Genomic DNA, 18,595 nt, shown 5'->3' on the forward strand with positions numbered 1-18,595 from the left:
GAGGACAGAGGACAGTGACGCTTGCTTTGATAACCTGGGTGTATCGTGAGATTTGGGGGGAGAATGTGTGCTCTGTTCTGAGTGTGGTGAGACGGTCTGCTGAGCCGTCGTCTCGGGGACTCTCGTTCCTCCAATCCCACTGCCTCACACATCCTCACTGGACAGGGGATGGAGCAAGCGTCATCTTAGGGTGTGAAAGGCGATGCATTGGCATGACTTCTATAGCGTGTGCTGTCAGCATCCAGCATTCAGACTGAGTCCGGGATCTGTCTGCTTTGCCACTGCCCAGGGGCATGTTCAGGAGAACCACCTACCCGCATCGTCTTTCTCTCAGAGGTCTGTTGGTCCTGGAGGGTACAGGAGTCCCAGGGCACCTCCTCAGGATACCTTACAGGGTCCCCCAACCTAGGAGTAAGGCACACCCACAACTGTGTAAATATTTGATTTTAAGGAGTTTGATTGGGGACTTGGACATCTGCAGATGTTATGAACCACCTGACAACGACATTGTGAAGGCACATGACAGAAATAGAGCTCAAACTCCTTCAAGACAGTCAGCCCTGAGGGGATAGAACAGACTGGCAAACAATGTGAGAGACATAACTAACAAAGCCAACCTTCTGAAAATATCTGATTATGTCGTGTTTATCATGAATATTTTTACCAGCTTCCAAAGGGGATCATTCCCTACTTTATAATTTATAGCTGAAAACATTATCCAACACTCAGGAGGCAGAGGCAGGAGGATCTCTGTGAGTTCAAGGCCAGCCTGGTCTACAGTGCGAGTTCCAGGACAGGCTCCAAAGCTACAGAGAAACTCTATCTTGAAAAACAAACAAACAGGGCTGGAGAGATGGCGCAGAGGTTACGAGCACTGACTGCTCTTCCAGAGGTCCTGAGTTCAATTCCCAATAACCGGACAGTGGTTCACAACCATCTGTAATGAGATCTGGTGTCCTCTTCTGGAGTGCAGGCAGAACACTGTATACATAATAAATAAATTTAAAAAAATGAAAAAGAAAAACAAAAAAGAAAGAGGAGAAATATTATGTTGGCATCATTTCATTAGATAGATATTAAAATATAAAGAAAATGTTACCATATAGACCTCCATCAAGAGAAGAAAATAATGACATAATATAAAACCTCCATTAGGCATGTGGAGTCTGTGAAACCAAACCTCAATTCTCTAGGGCCCCCGGGCTCCTGACTGGAGTCTCCTTGCCACTCCTCTGCTATAGACAGACAGACACTTAACACCCAGGAGCTCAGAATGGGGGAAGCTGGGTAGAAAGGGGGAGGAGTTCCATGGAGCCAGGACCACAGGGCATCACTCCCATCGACTGGGAGCACTGACTGGATGTCCCGCGCCGCTTCCATGACGTTGATCTCACACATGAGCTTCTTTGTTACCCAATCGAGGGCAGCCACATGACCCCGACGACCTCCTAATGCCAGGTGTCTGTGGAGGTGAAGCAGAGTTGACTCAGGGGGCATCCTGACCTGATGGGGGAATCATTCAGCCCCCAGTCCCAGCCCCTCCACAGACGGAGGAAGAGGAAGCGATGCAGACGCGCACTGCATAACCGAGGCGGGCACAGCTCCTGCAGCTGAGGAAACGCAGCCACACGAGGTCACGAGTCACACGAGGGGCCAGGGGGATGGCTCAGTCAGGGAAGAGCTTACCACGAAAGCACACAACCTGAGCCCAGATCCCAGCCACGCATGTAATCCCAGCGCCAGGGAGGCCAAGGAAGACAGATCCTGCTGGACACAGTCCAGGCGGCCAACAAGCTCCAGGTTCAGTGAGGAACCCGCTCAGCAATAAGGTGGAGGACTAAAGAGATGGCTGAGCGGTGAGCACCTGCCGCTCCTGTGGAGAACACTGGCTTCGGTTCCCAGCACCCACACAGCGGCTCACAGCTGTCAGTAACTCCAGTTCCAGGGGATCAGGCACCGTCTTCTGGCCTCTGTGGGCACCAGGCAGGCATGCAGTGCCCAGACATACACACGGGCCAAACACTCATACACATAAAATAAAATGAAAAATACTGAAAAACAGTGGAGGAAGCATCAGAGATGATCTGGTGGCCAGGGTGACAGCGGTGTGGGGAACTTGGGGAGACTTTCTATCTAACAGCAGACTCCAGTACAAACACCCGGCACCGGGAGGGTGTGTGCCTCACCCTCTCAAGTCCCCACCCCAACAGCCCCCACCCCAACCCCTGTCAGCTTCAGAAAACTCCCTCCTCTTCAGCCCCCTTTACCCAGCAACAGCCGGGTCGGCTCTCCGGCTTCTCTGATTGGCTGACCCAGCCTGGCTGGTTTCCCTGGTCTTTTCATCTGTGTAGTCAGGTTACAGGAAGCCTCCGATGTCAGGGTTTCACCTGTCCCCAATCTGTCTCAGTTCTCTTCACTGTCCTGTGATCACAGTCATCAGCGTAGATCCCCAACCCGTGCTCTGAGGGGAGAATGTTCCAGAGTAAAGCTGAGGTCCTGAGAGCCTCCTTCCTGGCTTTCCTACTGAGTCTCCCAGGATCTGCGGCCATCAAAGGTCAGGAGGATGGGGGGACTGGGGTCATCAAAGATCAGGAGGATGGGGGACTGGGGTCATCAAAGGTCAGGAGGATGGGGGACTGGGGTCATCAAAGGTCTGGAGGATGGGGGTTCGGGTCATCAAAGGTCAGGAGGATGGGGGACTGGGGTCATCAAAGGTCAGGAGAATGGGGGTTCGGGTCATCAAAGGTCATCAAAGATCAGGAGGATGGGGGACTGGGTCATCAAAGGTCAGGAGGATGGGGGACTGGGGTCATCAAAGGTCTGGAGGATGGGGGTTCGGGTCATCAAAGGTCAGGAGGATGGGGGACTGGGGTCATCAAAGGTCAGGAGGATGGGGGTTCGGGTCATCAAAGGTCAGGAAGATGGGGGACTGGGGTTATCAAAGGTCAGGAGGATGGGGGTTTGGGTCATCAAAGGTCAAGGAGGATGGGGGTTTGGGTCATCAAAGGTCAGGAGGATGGGGGACTGGGGTCATCAAAGGTCAGGAGGACGGGGGGACTGAGGTCATCAAAGGTCAGGAGGATGGGGGACTGGGGTCATCAAAGGTCAGGAGGATGGTGGGGAGCACAAGGTATGAAGGGAAGGTTCTCCAGGTGTGGCAGTGCACCAGGTGTGGAGGGGAGGTGCACCAGGTGTGGATGTGTACCAGGTGTAGAGGAGAACCAGGTGTGGAGGTGCACCAGGTGTGGGGGTGCACCAGGTATGGTGGTGCACCAGGTGTGGAGGGGAGGTGCACCAGGTGTGGAAGTACACCAAATGTGGAGTAGCACCAGGTGTGGAGGTGAACCAGGTGTGGTGGTGCACCAGGTATATATGGCAGTGTACCAGATGTGGGGGTGCGCCGGGTGTGGCAGTGCACCAGGTTTTGAGGTGCACCAGGTGTGGAGTTGCACCAGGTGTTGAGGTGCATCAGGTATGGAGGTGTACCATAGATAGATGAAAGATATAGGTGATAGATAATAGATGATTATATAGACAGTAGATAGATGATAGATTAATAGATAGGTAGAGAGAGATAGATGGTAGATGGGTGTATAGATAGATAATAGATGAAAGACAGATATAGATGATAGATAATAGATGATTATATAGACAGTAGATAGATGATAGATTAATAGATAGGTAGAGAGAGATAGATGGTAGATGGGTGGATAGATAGACAGATGAAAGACAGATATAGATGATAGTTAGATAATAGACACGTGGGTAGGTGATAGACAGAAAGATCATTTTGGCAGCCTAGAATAAGAAAATTACTTCTGTCTCTCTCCCTCACTTTTTGTAGTGCCGGCCTCTCCAGCATCAACCAAATGGACTTTTCCTTCTTCCCTTCCACAGCTCACTTCCTCTCTTCTCATCGCTAGGTCTTGCCTCTTTAGCCATCTCCCTTTCAGGCTGCACACTGTAGCCACCGAGACGTTCCTAAACCCCAGTCTGATGTCACACCCCTGTCAAAACCTTGTGAGAGTTTCCTGGCTTTCAAGTTGGTAATAAATTCCTAAGGTCAAGAAGTCCGTCTTGACCTCTCTGGCCCTCTCTCCCGGTCTCCTGTTCCATATCTGAAGTTCACTGCGGAAGCCTCTGTGGTTCTCCCAATGCCTGGACCATTCTTCCCGAAGTGAGAAATGGCATTGCCCACAGCTTCAGTTCAACAGTTCACTCATGGGGAACAGCGCCTTCCCAGACGCCTGGACGGCAGACAGCGTTCAGAGCCTGCCGCAAGGTCTGCGTTCTGTCCTCTCCACCCTTTCCTGTCTGCTCCTGCAGTCAGTGTAAGCGTGGGGGCCAGGAACCATCTCTCTCTCTCTCTCTCTCTCTCTCTCTCTCTCTCTCTCTCTCTCTCTCTCTCTCTCTCTCTGTGTGTGTGTGTGTGTGTGTGGTGTGTTGAGATAGGGTCTCACTCTGTGGTTCAGGAAGACTTTGAACTTGTGGGCTATCCTTTTGCCTCAGCCTCCCAAATGCTGGGCTTGCAACTCTGAGCTACCATGCCTTGGCTTGTAGTAAGTAGGTTTTTAGCATATTTTTTCTGGATGATGATGATTTCTTAGTGTGAGAAGTACTGAGGACTGAGCCCCATGAACGTTGATTAAGTACCCCACCTCTGAATTGTCTGAGGTTCCTCCAGCTTTTTGTACTTTTTATTTTGAGATAATCTGGAACTAAATTGTCCAGACTGGCCTTGAAACTGAAATTCTCCCACCTCAGCTGTAGCTGGGATTACAGACCTGTGGCACTGGATGGGTATGAAAATGACTTTTTGAGGAAAAATACATTGTTTCATATCTGACTGAGCTTTAGAACTCAGAATCTGTGAAAATGGTTAAAAAGTATAAGCCAGTTTTTAAAAATAGTTTATTTATTTGTATTTTGTGTACATTGTTGGTGTTTTGCCCTCATGCATGTGTGTGTGAAGGTGTCAGATCCCCTGGAACAGGAGTTATAGACAGTTGTGAGCTGCCATGTGGGTACTGGGAATTGAACCCAGGTTCTCTGGAAGAGCTCTTAATTGCTGAGCCATCTCTCCAGCCCCAATTCCCTTTTTTTTTTTTTTTTTTTTTTTTTTTTTTGCTTTGTTTTGTTTTTGGAAACAAAGTTTTTCTGTGTAACAGTCCTGGATCTCACTCTCTGTAAACCACAGTAGCCCCAGATTTACACAGATTCACCTGCCTCTGCCTCCCGAGTTCTGGGATTAAAGGCGTTCACCACCACCACTGCCTGGCATGAGCCAGTTTTAAATGGTTTTGTAAGGGTTTTTAAATCTCCCTTTTCACCTGTTTTATGAAGATTCCTCTGGCTCCTGAGGAACCTGAAATCCTTCTGAAGGAGCATTCTGATGCTGCGGAACAGTTCAAGCGTAGACACTCCCGCCTGCCAGGGCCTGGGATCCACAGGGAAGAGGCAGGGATGCCCAGCCCTCCCGACTCTTTCACCGCCATTCTAAATCCACAAAGCTCACACGTTTATCACATTGTTGCTAATGATAGCTTGTCTTGTGTTTGCTGTTTCTAACAAACTAATCAAGACTAAGAAAAGATCAAACCACACAGGGATTTCAAAATCAACAACTTCTAAAATTCCATTTAAAACAAAATAAAAAATGTTTAAAAATGTATTGAAAAATAAAGTTTGAAACCATTGTCAAATCCGTCCTCAAGATGCTCAAGATAAAAAAATTGTCATGATATCAGCACACACTGCAGGTGTGGGCTTATGAACTGAAACGGAAACCCAGCGACCATAAAGAGCCGCCCTACAGCTCAGTGAGCTTCCCCTCAACTTTCAATTTTCTGCCCGCCTGTCCCTCCATCCCCGTCAGTTCAAACCTAATTTCACATCTGCAGTTCTAGAACTGAGAGCCGTGGGGAGAAGACTGTCTTTCTCCTAGTTTCTCATCTCTGTTATGACCTGGTACAAGTTACCTACTCTCTCTGAGTTTCCCTGGTTACTTCTAGGGGAGTTGTAACATCCATATGAGTCAAAGACATAGCCTACTAGAAATGTCTGGCGCTCGGTGCTCAGTGAGTTCCCGGGACTCCTGCAGAATCACGGGGTTCTGCCTGGGAGTGAGCAGGGAAGTCTCTCTAGCCTCCTCTCCCCTGTAGCCCCTCCTCCCCCACCTTTTTTTTTGTTTTCTGTTGCTCCTTCTCCCCACATTTCCCTCTGTCGGCCTTTTCTGACTTTATGAATAAATCCAGCCATCCCCCTGCCTCAGCACCACACAATAGTTCTTACATTTGTCCATTCTTCTGCATCTTGTTTGAACAGCGGACCATGTAGCAATGTATGACATATTTGCACAGATGCAAACGCCGTCGGGTGACTGCATGTACGAGTTTGACGGCGATGAGCAGTTCTACGTGGATCTTGACCGGGAGGAGACGGTCTGGGGCCTGCCAGAGTTCAGCACGGTCTATGGCTTTGACGCCCAGGGGGCTCTGCCCTATATCGCCCGCCTGAAGAGCAACCTGAGAGCCTTGATCCAGAGACACAACATCACCCAGGTCCCCAGTGGTGCGGGTTCTCTCGCTTTTTCCTCTGCCCACCCGGTGGGAGAGGTGGGAGGGGTGGGAGGGCGCAGTGGGAGGGCCCCAGCCCACACTCAGAATGGAAGCCCCTAACTCCCCTTGCTCATCTTCTGCTGTAAGTCGGGGACTAGTGTTGGCTCAGTGGAAGGAGTCTCCCAGCTCTCGCTCTGGACCCCAAAGGTGCTATGAATTTAGCTTGAAGCAGAAGACACTGAGTGGGAACTCGGTGACTATCCAGAACTCACCAGGTCCTGTCTCTTCCTAGAGCCTCCCGAGGTGACCGTGTTCCCCAAGAACCCAGTGGAGCTGGGTCAGCCCAATGTCCTCATCTGCCACATCGATAGGTTCTTTCCCCCAGTGCTCAACGTCACATGGCTTCGTAACGGGCAGCTGGTCACTGAAGGGACGTCTGAGACCGTCTTTCTGCCCAGCACAGAGCTCAGATTTCACAAGTTCCACTACCTGACCTTCGTGCCCACGGCCGAGGACGTGTATGACTGCAGGGTGGAGCACTGGGGCCTGGACCAGCCGAGCCTCACTCACTGGGGTGAGCAGAACTTCCTCCTCCCCCCCAGCACCCCAACATGCCTGTCCCGGGACCTCACGGCCAGCAACCCACTGTGCTAACTGCATCTCATTTCCCATAGAAATGCAAGAGCCGCTCCAGGCTGCTGAGACCATGGAGACTGTGGTCTGTGTGCTGGGCCTGGTGATGGGCCTGGTGGGCATCGTCATTGGCAGTGTGTTCATCGTAAGAGCTCTGCACTCTGGCCACGACCCCCGGATCCAAGGACCCCTGTGAGGAACTGTGGAGGTGGGAACGTTAGGGTGGAGTCAGGGAGTCTACTCCTCTGTGCAGAAAGGAGGGAACATTCACACTGATGAAGCAGACACAGATCTCTCGATGGCAAGCAGGACAGAGCTATGAGAGACATCACTGACAACCCTGAGAACCCAAGGCTCGGGCTCTGCCCTGAGCATCTGCGCTTGCAGCCCGGTGTTATCCGTCCTCCATGTGTGGGTGCTAACGCCACTGCGGTTTGATGCTTGAGAGATGCTTAGGCGTCTTTGTGCACAAGCGCTTTAAGGCCAAGGCCACACAGGCTGTCTGTAACTTCCTCACTACCCTGCCTTTCGTGAAGAAAGAGACCAAGTTCAACCAAGGTCTAGTCTGTCCTGCGCATGCGCGTGCCTAGGTACGTTGTGATGGCTGATGCACAGTTTCCTGTCTCTACTTGGACCCACTGATGGCAAAACTCACATAAAAATTCCCCTCTGGGCTTCTATTTATCAAAACCTATTTACCAAAATCTATTATATTTCAAATTCTTAGTTTTTTAATTCTCCCGCTGGATAACGATCACTCGACGATGACGGTGCCTCTCACCTTCGCCTTCTCGTTCTTCACTCTGGACCTCGGGACCAAGGTTAAGGCCACCCCCCTCCACAGAGGTCCCACGGACTTCAGGGCACCCCTGTTCTGACTCGGCGTTCATTTGCTCCTCTGTTCCCTTACTCTCAGGTCTAGCCTCTTCCCCCACACCATATGTAAACACGCTAACGTATTTAGTGAATTTCCGGTTACATACAGTTACTGCGCGTAATGTGTGGCACCGTTCCTGTGACTTTAGTGAGCTCAGATAGCATCGCCCTGCACGTCTAATTTGAACCTCTGGTCTGTTCTGCTCTCACCACCCACCTGTCTCTACACCTCTGGGATACCTGCGCTGTATCCGATTATCTCTTAATATTCTCACACGGACCTGCATCTCTGGGATTCATGGACCCTAGGAAGCAGTTGCAAGGAGCTGGGCATGTGGCCCCTTCCCTTGGCTGTCTGCTGCCCGTCCACTGCCACTGCTATGTCGGTTCCCAGTCTCCTGCAGTGTCCGCAGCCACATCCATCCTGGCGCTGTGCAGTCTCCTGCAGTGTCTGCAACCATGTCCAGTCTCCTGCAGTGTCCACAGCCACGTCCACCCCACGCTGTCCAGTCTCCTGCAGTGTCCGCAGCCACGTCCACCCATGCCCTGTCTGGTCTCCTGCAGTGTCCGCAGCCACGTCCACCCATGCCCTGTCTGGTCTCCTGCAGTGTCCACAGCCACGTCCACCCCACCCTGTCCAGTCTCCTGTGGTGTCTGCAGCCACATCCATCCCTGCCCTGTCCAGTCTCCTGCAGTGTCTGCAGCCATGTCCACCCTGACCCTGTGCAGTCTCCTGCAGTGTCCACAGCCACGTCCACCCATGCCCTGTCTGGTCTCCTGCAGTGTCCACAGCCACGTCCACCCCACGCTGTCCAGTCTCCTGCAGTGTCTGCAGCCATGTCCACCCCACGCTGTCCAGTCTCCTGTGGTGTCTGCAGCCACATCCATCCCTGCCCTGTCCAGTCTCCTGCAGTGTCTGCAGCCACGTCCACCCCACGCTGTCCAGTCTCCTGTGGTGTCTGCAGCCACATCCATCCCTGCCCTGTCCAGTCTCCTGCAGTGTCTGCAGCCATGTCCACCTCACCCTGTCCAGTCTACTGCAGTGTCTGCAGCCATGTCCACCCACGCCCTGTCCAGTCTCCTGCAGTGTCCACAGCCACGTCCACCCGTGCCCTGTCCAGTCTCCTGCGGTGTCTGCAGCCACATCCATTTCTGCCCTGTCCAGTCTCCTGCAGTGTCCATAGCCACGTCCCTATCATGTCTCCTTGCTTTTACGTGATCAGCATCAGCTCTGTTCACGTTCCTTTACTTCTAGTTGTGACCATCCTCGCTTGTGGCTTCTCTGGGCTCCATTGTTCTTGTTCTGGTAGTTTCTGGCTTGCATTCTTTGCCCATTTTTTGGAATCAGTGCTTCTGGAAGCTGAGGACTGGGGTTTCCCCTGCCATCTTGCTGGTGTCATCCCCAGTAGGGTTTCATTTCTCTCTGATGGCTCCCTGCAAGTCACGAGGTTTTCTGTGCTGCTGACTCTGCGCCACAGAGGCTCCGGGGAAGACAGGTTCCCCATAGGGCAACATGGGGGGAGACATGAACAAGGCTAAGGCTGCCCTGTCATCAGCCAGCACCCCCTCATCCTGCTGCCTCCTTCACAGAACTTCCTATGGGCATTGAGCCCCTCTGTACACCCTGAGTCTCTGTGTAGTCCCTCAGACTCGAGTTCTCTTTGGACTTTTATAATTTTCCATGGAATATGAAGGGAGGAGGCTGGGACCTCTCCTAGCATATAGCCTTATGATGAGAAGCCTGTCTGTCCCTTCCTTCCTCCCTTCCTCCTTACGCTGGGATCAAAGCCCTGCACCTCCACGCCAGGCTAGGAGCCCCTTCTTCACGATTTTTATCTGTAGAGGTTAGCACATATCTTGGCATTTAGTAATTCCTCCATAAACATCTGTTGATCTGCTGGAAATAGTGTTTAATCCACCCCTGATTTGCCCAGAGCCTCACTTGTCAAAGGCTAGGAGCGGGCTACAGGCTGTACGAGAACAAAGATGTTCTGTGGTCCCACCATTAGGAGACAGCCTCATAACTGCCACCGTGGTGGAAAAGGACATCACACAAACGTGAGCTAGGCTCCAGTGAAGCCTCGTGGAAAGCAGGGCTGAGGAACTGGGCCAGGGAGCCATAGCGAAAGAGAAGGGGAAGGGAGGTGGGCTCCCAGACTCCCTCCTGGACCTGAGGTTGATGGTGACGGTGTCTCGCTGCGGGTGCTTTCTGAAAAGAACACGGCCTTGGGAAGGTGCCCTGAACTTGTCTTGGCCTCTGTCCTCAATTGTGATGCAGCCCCAGCTCTCCTGGAACTCTCTGTGTCCCCAGCTGGTTTGGAACTCTCAGAGGGCTTTGCTTCTCTGAATGACTTGCTGACCTTCAAGTGCTATGTATGCCCTTAGTATCGCTGTCAGCAAAGCAAAGGTAGCAGGCAGGAGCTGCTGTGATTCTCATCAGATTGGACACCCCTCCCTGGGACCCCCAGCTCTGGCCTGGACACCCCTCCCTGGGCTCCGCAGCTCTGAGTTCCTGCATGATCACTTTGCTGTCTCCTTCCAGAGAATTCCTTAGAAAAACTTTTTCTGTTTCTGAGCTGGGAGACTCAGCCTTTCTGGACGGAAGAGGCCACTTATGACGAATGTCTCCTAACAGTGTGGCTTCAAGTGACGCCATGGAGCAGTTACCGAGGGTTCTGACCTCACTTTTGGGGAGAGTCTGAGAATTCGGATTGGCCCTGGAGAGGGGTCAACAGTGAACTGGGATGAATATTCATTTGGATGTAGTTTGAGGGCTGCAGTGTTTGCCGGCATTGTTTGAGCCCCTGAGGGAAGAGATTGGCCCTGCCTCTGGTTTGATTGTAATAAAACGCCTTTTGGTAAACTTTTGCTTCTAATACATTAGTGAAAATTAAGATGGTATCTTATGGGTACTTACAAATTCTACCATTTTTACTTATAACTGGACATGGAAATAAGGAGAATCCACACTCACTTTGTGGGTGCTGGGAACTAAACCTGAGTCCCCAAGAACAGCCGGTGCTCTTGAACTCTGGGCCATCTCTCCAGACTCTGATGTGGGATCTTTGATAAAAACTAATTTCAGTAACACATGGCTGTACATCTCTATGTGTGTGATGAGATATTTTGTTGTGTGTGTACAATGTGTCATGCTGAATCAGTAAATTGTCACCCATCATCACGATCAACTGTCATTTCTCTCTGTCGGGAACATTCAAAACCTTCTCCACCAACTGTTCTGAGACAGTCAATGTGGTCAGCCGGCTAGCCATCCTCTCCACAGACCCTCTCCCCCCCCCCCCCCCGCCCCTGACGCCATCACTGATTGGCCATCCTCTCTCTCTCTCTCTCTCTCTCTCTCTCTCTCTCTCTCTCTCTCTCTCTCTCCCTCTCTCTCTCTCTCCAGCCCCTGACTGATTGGCCATCCTCCCCCCCCCCCCGCCCCTGACACCATCACTGATTGGCCATCCTCTCTCTCTCCCTGACGCCATCACTGATTGGCCATCCTCTCTCTCTCCCTGACACCATCACTGATTGGCCATCCTCTCTCCCCAGTCCCTGACTGATTGGCCATCCTCTCTCCCCAGCCCCTGTCACCCTCACTTGGTGTAGGAGGTCCTTCTTTATATGTGTGGCTTTTATTGGTTAATGAATAAGGAAGCTGCTTTTGGCCAGTGGCTTAGCAGAGTATAGTCAGGCTGGAAGAGATATATATAGAGAGAAAGTGGGCAGAGTCAAGGAGACACTCTGGAGCTGCCAGAGGGGAAAGACGTGAGCCGCCAGCCATAACCTTGCCAATAGGTCACAGTTATATGGTAATATATAAAATAATAGAAATGGGTTAATCAAAGATATAGGAGCTAGCTAGCAATATGCTTAAGTGATTGGCCAAGCAGTGTTTTAAATAATACAGTTTCTGAGTGGTTATTTCAAGTCTGGGCAGCCGGGAACGAACACAATCACTGGTTAGCCATCTCCTCTCTCCAGACGCCATCATGGTTCTGCTCTCCCTGTCCACAGCATCAATCAATTCAGTGTCCACGTGTGAGGACTTGTGTCTTCCCATATCCCACTTGCTCATCCCGTGCCTCATGTGGATTTCAGTTGTTACTTGTGGCTGTGTGATAGTCCACTGTACATACACAACATTGCACCCGGTGGACACTTACGTTGCACTCTTTGTCTACATATGGTGTGTGTATATGTGTGTGTTTGTGGTATGTTTCATATGTGTGTGTTTATGGTATGTTTCATATGTGTGTGTGCTTGTGGTGTGTTTCATGTGTGTGTGTTTGTGGTGTGTTTTATGTGTGTGTGTTTGTGGTGTGTTTCATATGTGTGTGTGCTTGTGGTGTGTTTCATGTGTGTATGGGGGGGCGTGTGTGTGATGTGTGTGCACAAGTGTGCGCATGCGTGTGGAGGCCAGAGGTATCTTCTCGTTCATGCTCCATCTCATTTCTTTCATTTTAATGATAATTTCTATTTATTTATTTTTATGTTATGTGCTTTGGTATTTTGCCTGCATGTATGCCTGTGTGAGGGTCTCAGGTCTCCTAAAAATGAAGTTACAGACATTCATAAGCTGCCATGTGGATGCTGGGAATTGAAACCGAGTCCTCTGTAAGGGCAGCCAGTGCTCTTAACCACTGAGCCCGATTTATTTTATTTTTAATCATGCACACGCGTGTGTGTGTGTGTGTGAGTGTCAATGTGTGCATGAGAGCACAGGCGCCCACCGAGACGAGAGGCGTCAGGCTCCTCTGGAGCTGTAGTTGTGGGTGTGGTGAGCAGTCTCATGTGGATGCTGGTGTCCAAACTCTGGTTCTCTGGTAGAGCAAGGCGTTCCCCTCACCTGCTGAGCCATTTCCCAGCCTACCTCTGTGTCCTGGCTGGCCTTCTGTGTCAGCTTGACACAAGCTAGAGTCATCAGAGGAAGGAGCCTCAGCTGAGGAAATGTCTCCATGAGATACAGCTGGTAGGCATTTTCTCCATTAGTGATCAGTGCGGGAGGGCCCAGTGCATGATGGGAGGTGCCATCCCTGGGCTGCTGGTCCAGGGTTCTATAGGAAAGCAGGCTGAGCAAGCCATGGGGAGCAAGCCAGTAAGCAACATTCTCCATTGCCTCTGCCTCAGCTCCTGCCTCCAGGATCCTTCCCTGTTTGAGTTCCTGTCCTGACTTCCTTCAGTGATGAACAGCAGTGCTGAAGTGTGAGCCTGATAAGCCCTCTCCTCCCCAGCTTGCTTTCTGGTCGAGGTGTTTCATCGCAGCAATAGAAGCCCTGCCTAAGACACTCCATCTTACTTTTTGAGATGGGGTGTCTCACTGAACCTGGAGCTGACCCGTGTGACTAGACTGGATGGCCAACAAACTTCATGGATCTGCCAAGCTCTGCCTTTCCAGGGACATGTTACAGACATGCTCCACCATGTCTGGGTGTTTATGTGTCCCGGGTTCCAGACTCAGGCCTTCATGCCCGTGTGGCAAACTCTGCCCACAAAGACATCTGCCCAGACCCGGAAATCTGTGTTTGTTACAAACCCCACGGGTGACTCTTTGGAACTGAAGACCCAAGAAACTTCTCAGATGTGGCCAAGCTTGACAATCATTTATTTCAGCATCTTTGACAAAGACTTTCAGAAGTTTGATGAGAGTTCTCTTTATCTGGGTAGACGGTTATCCGTTTTTATTTCCTTTCTCTTTTTGAGACAGGTCTACGTAGCCCTGGCTGGAACTCACTCTGTAGAGTAGGCTGGCTTCAGACTCACAGATATCCACCTGCCTCTGTCTCCAGAGTTCTAGGCCCAGCATCTCTCTATTTTCTGTATTGATTGAGTCCCTTCCAGCGCCAGCCATTGGTACAACCCCTCAAAGGGAAAAGCCAGGGGCACGAGCACACCAGCCAGTCTCTGGCCCGCTGTGGACTATGCTGCATTTGGTTAACTATGTAAGATGTGTTGTTTCACCTTGTCTGCCTAAAGCATCTGATTGGTCGACCAATAACTGGGCATAGGAGGGATGGGTGGGGCTGGCAGGCAGAAGGAAAGGCAAGCCAGTCAGCCAGCTGGGGGCCAGCCAGACACAGAGGAGGCAGGAAAGTGGGGCGGACGGTGTGTGGGTGAGGTAAATGAGCCCTAGGCAGCACGGACGAATAGAAACAAGCCTAAGCTAAGACCAAGCATTCGTAATTAATAACAAATCTCTTTGTCATGATTTGGGGGCTGACCAGCATGAAAGAGGATGCTTGGGGACCAGAAGGGACAAAAAGAGACCACCTGTGCCCTCTGCCCGCCGCCTCCCATCGGTTGTGGGAACTGCCTGTAGCTTTTCTTCAGAAAAGCAGCTCCAATGGCTGCACATCCTTCCTTACAGGATAAAATAAATAATATTTTTGAAAATGTTTTACAGATTTAAAGGACTTTTATTCTAGAGATTTCCCTTTAAAGTTTCTTCGTGCATTTTATTTCTTATTTTTACTCCAAATTTGTCCCAAGGGATCTTCATGGAAAATCAGGTTCCTTCTATCAGAGACCACAAGGAGGCTTTGTCCCCAGCACAGCTGATTGGTGCTCTGAGACCTCCTGCTCCTTCCTGAAGCCCCTTCTTGAACAATGAAGTGACAGGTGACCCACGGCCTCCACCCTCCACCTTCTCACCCAGACTCTTTGCTTCTCTACCCAGCAACTGACCTGTTAACTCAGAGAGCTGCTCTGATTGGTTGCTTACAGCAAGGGTCTTCCCCTAACCTAGATCTGTTTCTCTTTACCTCCATCTTGCTCCCTCGCTTCCCAAACAGAGGTTGTAAAAGTGCCCCACCCCCTCAGCAATGGTCCTCCGTGTGGAGCTGGTCCTGGCGTTTCACACCCTGATACGCTTCCTGAGTCCCCAGGGAGTATGGGCCATCAAGGGTAAGTTCTGGGGACACCTAGGGGTGGGAGGAGACTAGGGAGACAGCACAGGGAAGAATCTCCCCGTCTCTGGTCTATGGGCAACTCCCTCCAGCTGTGGACAAACCCCAGACACTCTGGAACATCCACTCTGGAACCAGCTCCGGCTGCGCCAGGGTCTCCTCTGGGCTCCCTTTACCTTCAGAGTCCTTCCTGTCCCTTCCTCTTTTCTGAGACCCATGCCCTCAGCCGCCTCACTGCTCAGCACCCTGGCACCTCTGCCACTTCCTGGCTCACACACATCTGGCCCAGCTTCAGTGCGGCGTTCTCCACTGTGTGTATGTGTGAGCCCCTGGTTCCTCCACTTGACATCATGTGGACACAGGACAGCCCTCACACTCACCTCACCCCTGTAGAGCTCTGAAGGCGCTGACGTGTAGCCCTGGATATCCAGGAAGTGTTCTGCCATGAGGTGAGACCCGTTCTGTCATCTCTGGGACGTGAACTTTGAATTCCTGATTTTTTAACTTTTTTTATTGATTTTTATTGAGCTCTACATTTTTTCTGATGCCCTCCCTTTCTCCCCCCTTCCCTTCAACCCTCTTCCAAGGCCCTCATGCTCCCAATTTACTCAAGAGATCTTGTCTTTTTCTACTTCCCATGTAGATTAGATCCATGTATCTTTTTTTTTGGAAATATTTATTTATTTATTATGTATACAATATTCTGTCTGTATGCCTGAAGGCCAGAAGAGGGCACCAGACCTCTTTACAGATGGTTGTGAGCCACCATGTGGTTGCTGGGAATTGAACTCAGGACCTTTGGAAGAGCAGGCAATGCTCTTAACCACTGAGCCATCTCTCCAGCCCCATGTATCTTTTTTTAAGTGAACCTCTGGCTATCCTGGAACTCGCTCTATAGACCAGGCTTCCCTCAAACTCAGAGATCCTCCTTCCTCTGCCTCCTGAGTATGGAATTAAAGGTGTGCACCACCACTGCCCTGCTTGAACTCCTGACTTTGTATCCAGTGTATCCTATGATGCTTTGGGCTCTTCTCTCTCCCTCTCCACCTCCAAGTGTTTACGAGAAGGTTCCATCAGGCTATGTAGCCCAGGCTGGTCTTTCCACCTTCTGAGTGCTGGGGTTGCAGAACTGCGCCACCATGCCTGGCTTGTGGGGAGCTGTAACCTCAGTCTCTGGGCCACAGATCTTAGTTCATGCCCCTGTGCGTCACTGCACCTCCTCCACGCCAATACTGACTGTCTTTGCCAAAAGCTCCCCTTCAGTGCTTCCCCTTAGCCATTCCCTCCTCACCCCAGCTTCACCACCTTTCACACAAGACCTGACAGTGCGGCTGGGGCTACAGCTACAACAAATGATGGGGGCCTGGGAACCGCAGACACCATATCCAGGGGGCACCCCTCCTTCCCAGCCTGCTTTGCGGGCTCTGTCCTCACACGTTCTGGTCACACACCCTCTGTCTTCTTGCCGTGTCTCTGCAGCCTCTCAAGGGTCCGCTATGGCATAACAGGACTGTCCCCACACAGCCCAAGACGAGGCCAGGCTGAGAGTGAGCAGGTCCCACACCTGAGTCAGACCCGCTTCTCTCCCCCCACCCTGCCCTCACCCAATGCAGCTGACCACATGGGCTCCTATGGACCTGCCTTCTACCAGTCCTACGATGCTTCTGGACAGTTCACACATGAATTTGATGGGGAACAAATTTTTTCTGTGGACCTGAAGAACAGGGAGGTCGTGTGGCGTCTGCCTGAGTTTGGGGCCTCCCTATACTCGAACTTCCAAAATGGGCTGGCCAGCATCGCCATGATCAGAGCTCACCTGGACGTCTTGGTGGAACGCTCCAACCGAACCAGAGCCATCAGTGGTACCTGGCTTCCCCTCTGCCCCACCCAACTAGGCAGAATCCTCCTGTCCCCTCCAGCCCCAGTAGGCACCACCCCAGAGCACCCCTGCGGGTGACCACATGGGAGGAAGTATCCCTCACTCTTGGCCCTAGTAAGGCCCAGCTGTAAGGGGTGGAGCTCCGGGATTCAGGATCTCATTCCTCCTAGAGCCTCCCAGGGTGACGGTACTCCCCAAGTCTCGAGTGGAGCTGGGAAAGCCCAACGTCCTCATCTGCGTCGTGGATGATATCTTCCCGCCTGTGATCGATGTCACCTGGCTGCGCAACGGCCAGCCCGTCACTGAAGGAGTGGCCCAGACCAGCTTCTACTCCCAGCCTAATCACAGGTTCCGGAAGTTCCACTACCTGACCTTTGTGCCCTCGGCCGAGGACGTGTATGACTGCAGGGTGGAGCACTGGGGCCTGGACCAGCCGCTCCTCCAGCACTGGGGTACGGAGTCCCACGTCATTGCCTGTCCACGTCCATGTCTCCTCTACTCCGGATCCCTTCTTGTGTCCTCTGACCCTCGCTTCCTCTCCCAGAGCCCCAGGTGCTTACCCCACCACCAGAAACCACTGAGACCCTGGTCTGCTACCTGGGCCTGGCCGTCGGCTTTGTGGGCTTCCTTTTGGGCACAGTTCTCATCGTCACAGGCATGTGCCTGCCCGGTGTCTGCAGGTGCAGAAGCCCAGGGAGTCTAGGGGTGAAGGGAGGAGGGCACATTGTGTCGGGGAGGGGAAATCAGAGATCTGTGAAAAGCAGAGGGGAGAGAAGGGGAGGGGGAGGGGAAAGGAAGGAAGGGGAGGAAAAGGAAGGGGAGAGGAAATAGAGAAGCAGGGGTTTGGTCAGTGGACAAATGAATGTGACCGACCTTGGTCATCTGGGTTTTGCTACTTTAGGTAACTATTCCTTTGAGAGGAACCGTGAGAAATGCCCTGTGGCTTCCTGGCAAACTTCTGGAAGCTTCTGTGTGCTCAGCTCCAGCCTGCTACAGTGTGGATCCCCAGTGGCATCAACCTCTGTTCTACAGGTCCCTCATTTACTGGCTCCCCAACTCCCAGTAGAGTTTGTGGGGCCCCGTCTGCCGCCCTCCTGCCCAAGTGCACTCCCGGTTCCGATTCATCCAAACCTCTGGCAGCCACACTAAATTCTCTTAACGGTTTTGCTGTTTGTCCTTTGTACGGGATCTGGGGCAATACTTACAGCTGAGGGTTGCTGAGCACAGAAAGGAGCTCTGGGTGGTGCCTGCCCAGCATGGCGGTTCACACGGGTGAACGGGGCTCATCTGTGCCTGCTTTGGCCCATAATTTGTCAGTGGGTTATTTCACGAAACTCATCTCCTGAGTTCAGACTTCAAGGACAAGGATACAGAGTATCTGATCACTGCAACAATGACAGCTCTGTGAGGTGCCCGGAGCCACGCTCACAGGGATTCTGCTCCTACAGGAACGCCCCTCCCTTTCGGACATTCCCCTGTGAATGGCAAACAGCTGCCTAAGACTTAGGAGGGCTACTTCCTTAGTGGTGTCCATCACATCAGGCAAGAGGGCAGCACCGTGGGTCTACAAGGTACCCTGGACTGGAGAGGCTGCTCAATGGTTAGAGCATTAGCTGTTCCTGCAGAGAACCTGGGTTTGATTCCCAGTACACAGACGGTGGCTCGCAACCACCTGTGACTCCAGTTCCAGGGGATCCTGTGCCCTCCTCTGCCACCAGCACCCTTCTCCCCGGCACCAGACA

At 51.8% G+C, this 18,595-nt stretch overlaps 2 protein-coding genes across 2 annotated transcripts; both read left to right on the forward strand.

Annotated features, from left to right (window-relative positions):
* Positions 1-2,472: 2,472 nt before the first annotated feature.
* Positions 2,473-7,386, forward strand: LOC130890627 (RLA class II histocompatibility antigen, DP alpha-1 chain). Its single transcript, XM_057794783.1, has 4 exons — positions 2,473-2,554; positions 6,325-6,570; positions 6,850-7,131; positions 7,232-7,386. Exons 1-4 carry the CDS (start codon positions 2,473-2,475, stop codon positions 7,384-7,386), a joined length of 765 nt encoding a protein of 254 aa, XP_057650766.1.
* Positions 7,387-14,848: 7,462 nt separating this feature from the next.
* LOC130862239 (HLA class II histocompatibility antigen, DO alpha chain) lies at positions 14,849-17,978 on the forward strand. The gene is made up of 5 exons (XM_057751749.1): positions 14,849-14,972; positions 16,588-16,836; positions 17,024-17,305; positions 17,398-17,533; positions 17,755-17,978. The coding sequence occupies exons 1-5, from the start codon at positions 14,891-14,893 to the stop codon at positions 17,756-17,758; spliced, it is 753 nt and encodes a 250-aa protein (XP_057607732.1). The 5' UTR covers positions 14,849-14,890; the 3' UTR covers positions 17,759-17,978.
* Positions 17,979-18,595: the final 617 nt, after the last annotated feature.

This window comes from Chionomys nivalis, chromosome 19, assembly GCF_950005125.1.
Source record: "Chionomys nivalis chromosome 19, mChiNiv1.1, whole genome shotgun sequence".
Classification (NCBI taxonomy): Eukaryota; Metazoa; Chordata; class Mammalia; order Rodentia; family Cricetidae; genus Chionomys; species Chionomys nivalis.

Bases quoted from the DNA above. Each gene is read 5' to 3' on its own strand.
- LOC130890627 (XM_057794783.1), top strand. From the start codon at position 2,473: ATGTTCCAGAGTAAAGCTGAGGTCCTGAGAGCCTCCTTCCTGGCTTTC. The intron at 2,555-6,324 runs GTCAGGAGGATG...TTGTTTGAACAG, and splicing joins AGGATCTGCGGCCATCAAAG to CGGACCATGTAGCAATGTAT. The intron at 7,132-7,231 runs GTGAGCAGAACT...CATTTCCCATAG, and splicing joins GCCGAGCCTCACTCACTGGG to AAATGCAAGAGCCGCTCCAG.
- LOC130862239 (XM_057751749.1), top strand. From the start codon at position 14,891: ATGGTCCTCCGTGTGGAGCTGGTCCTGGCGTTTCACACCCTGATACGC. The intron at 16,837-17,023 runs GTACCTGGCTTC...CATTCCTCCTAG, and splicing joins CCGAACCAGAGCCATCAGTG to AGCCTCCCAGGGTGACGGTA. The intron at 17,306-17,397 runs GTACGGAGTCCC...TTCCTCTCCCAG, and splicing joins GCCGCTCCTCCAGCACTGGG to AGCCCCAGGTGCTTACCCCA.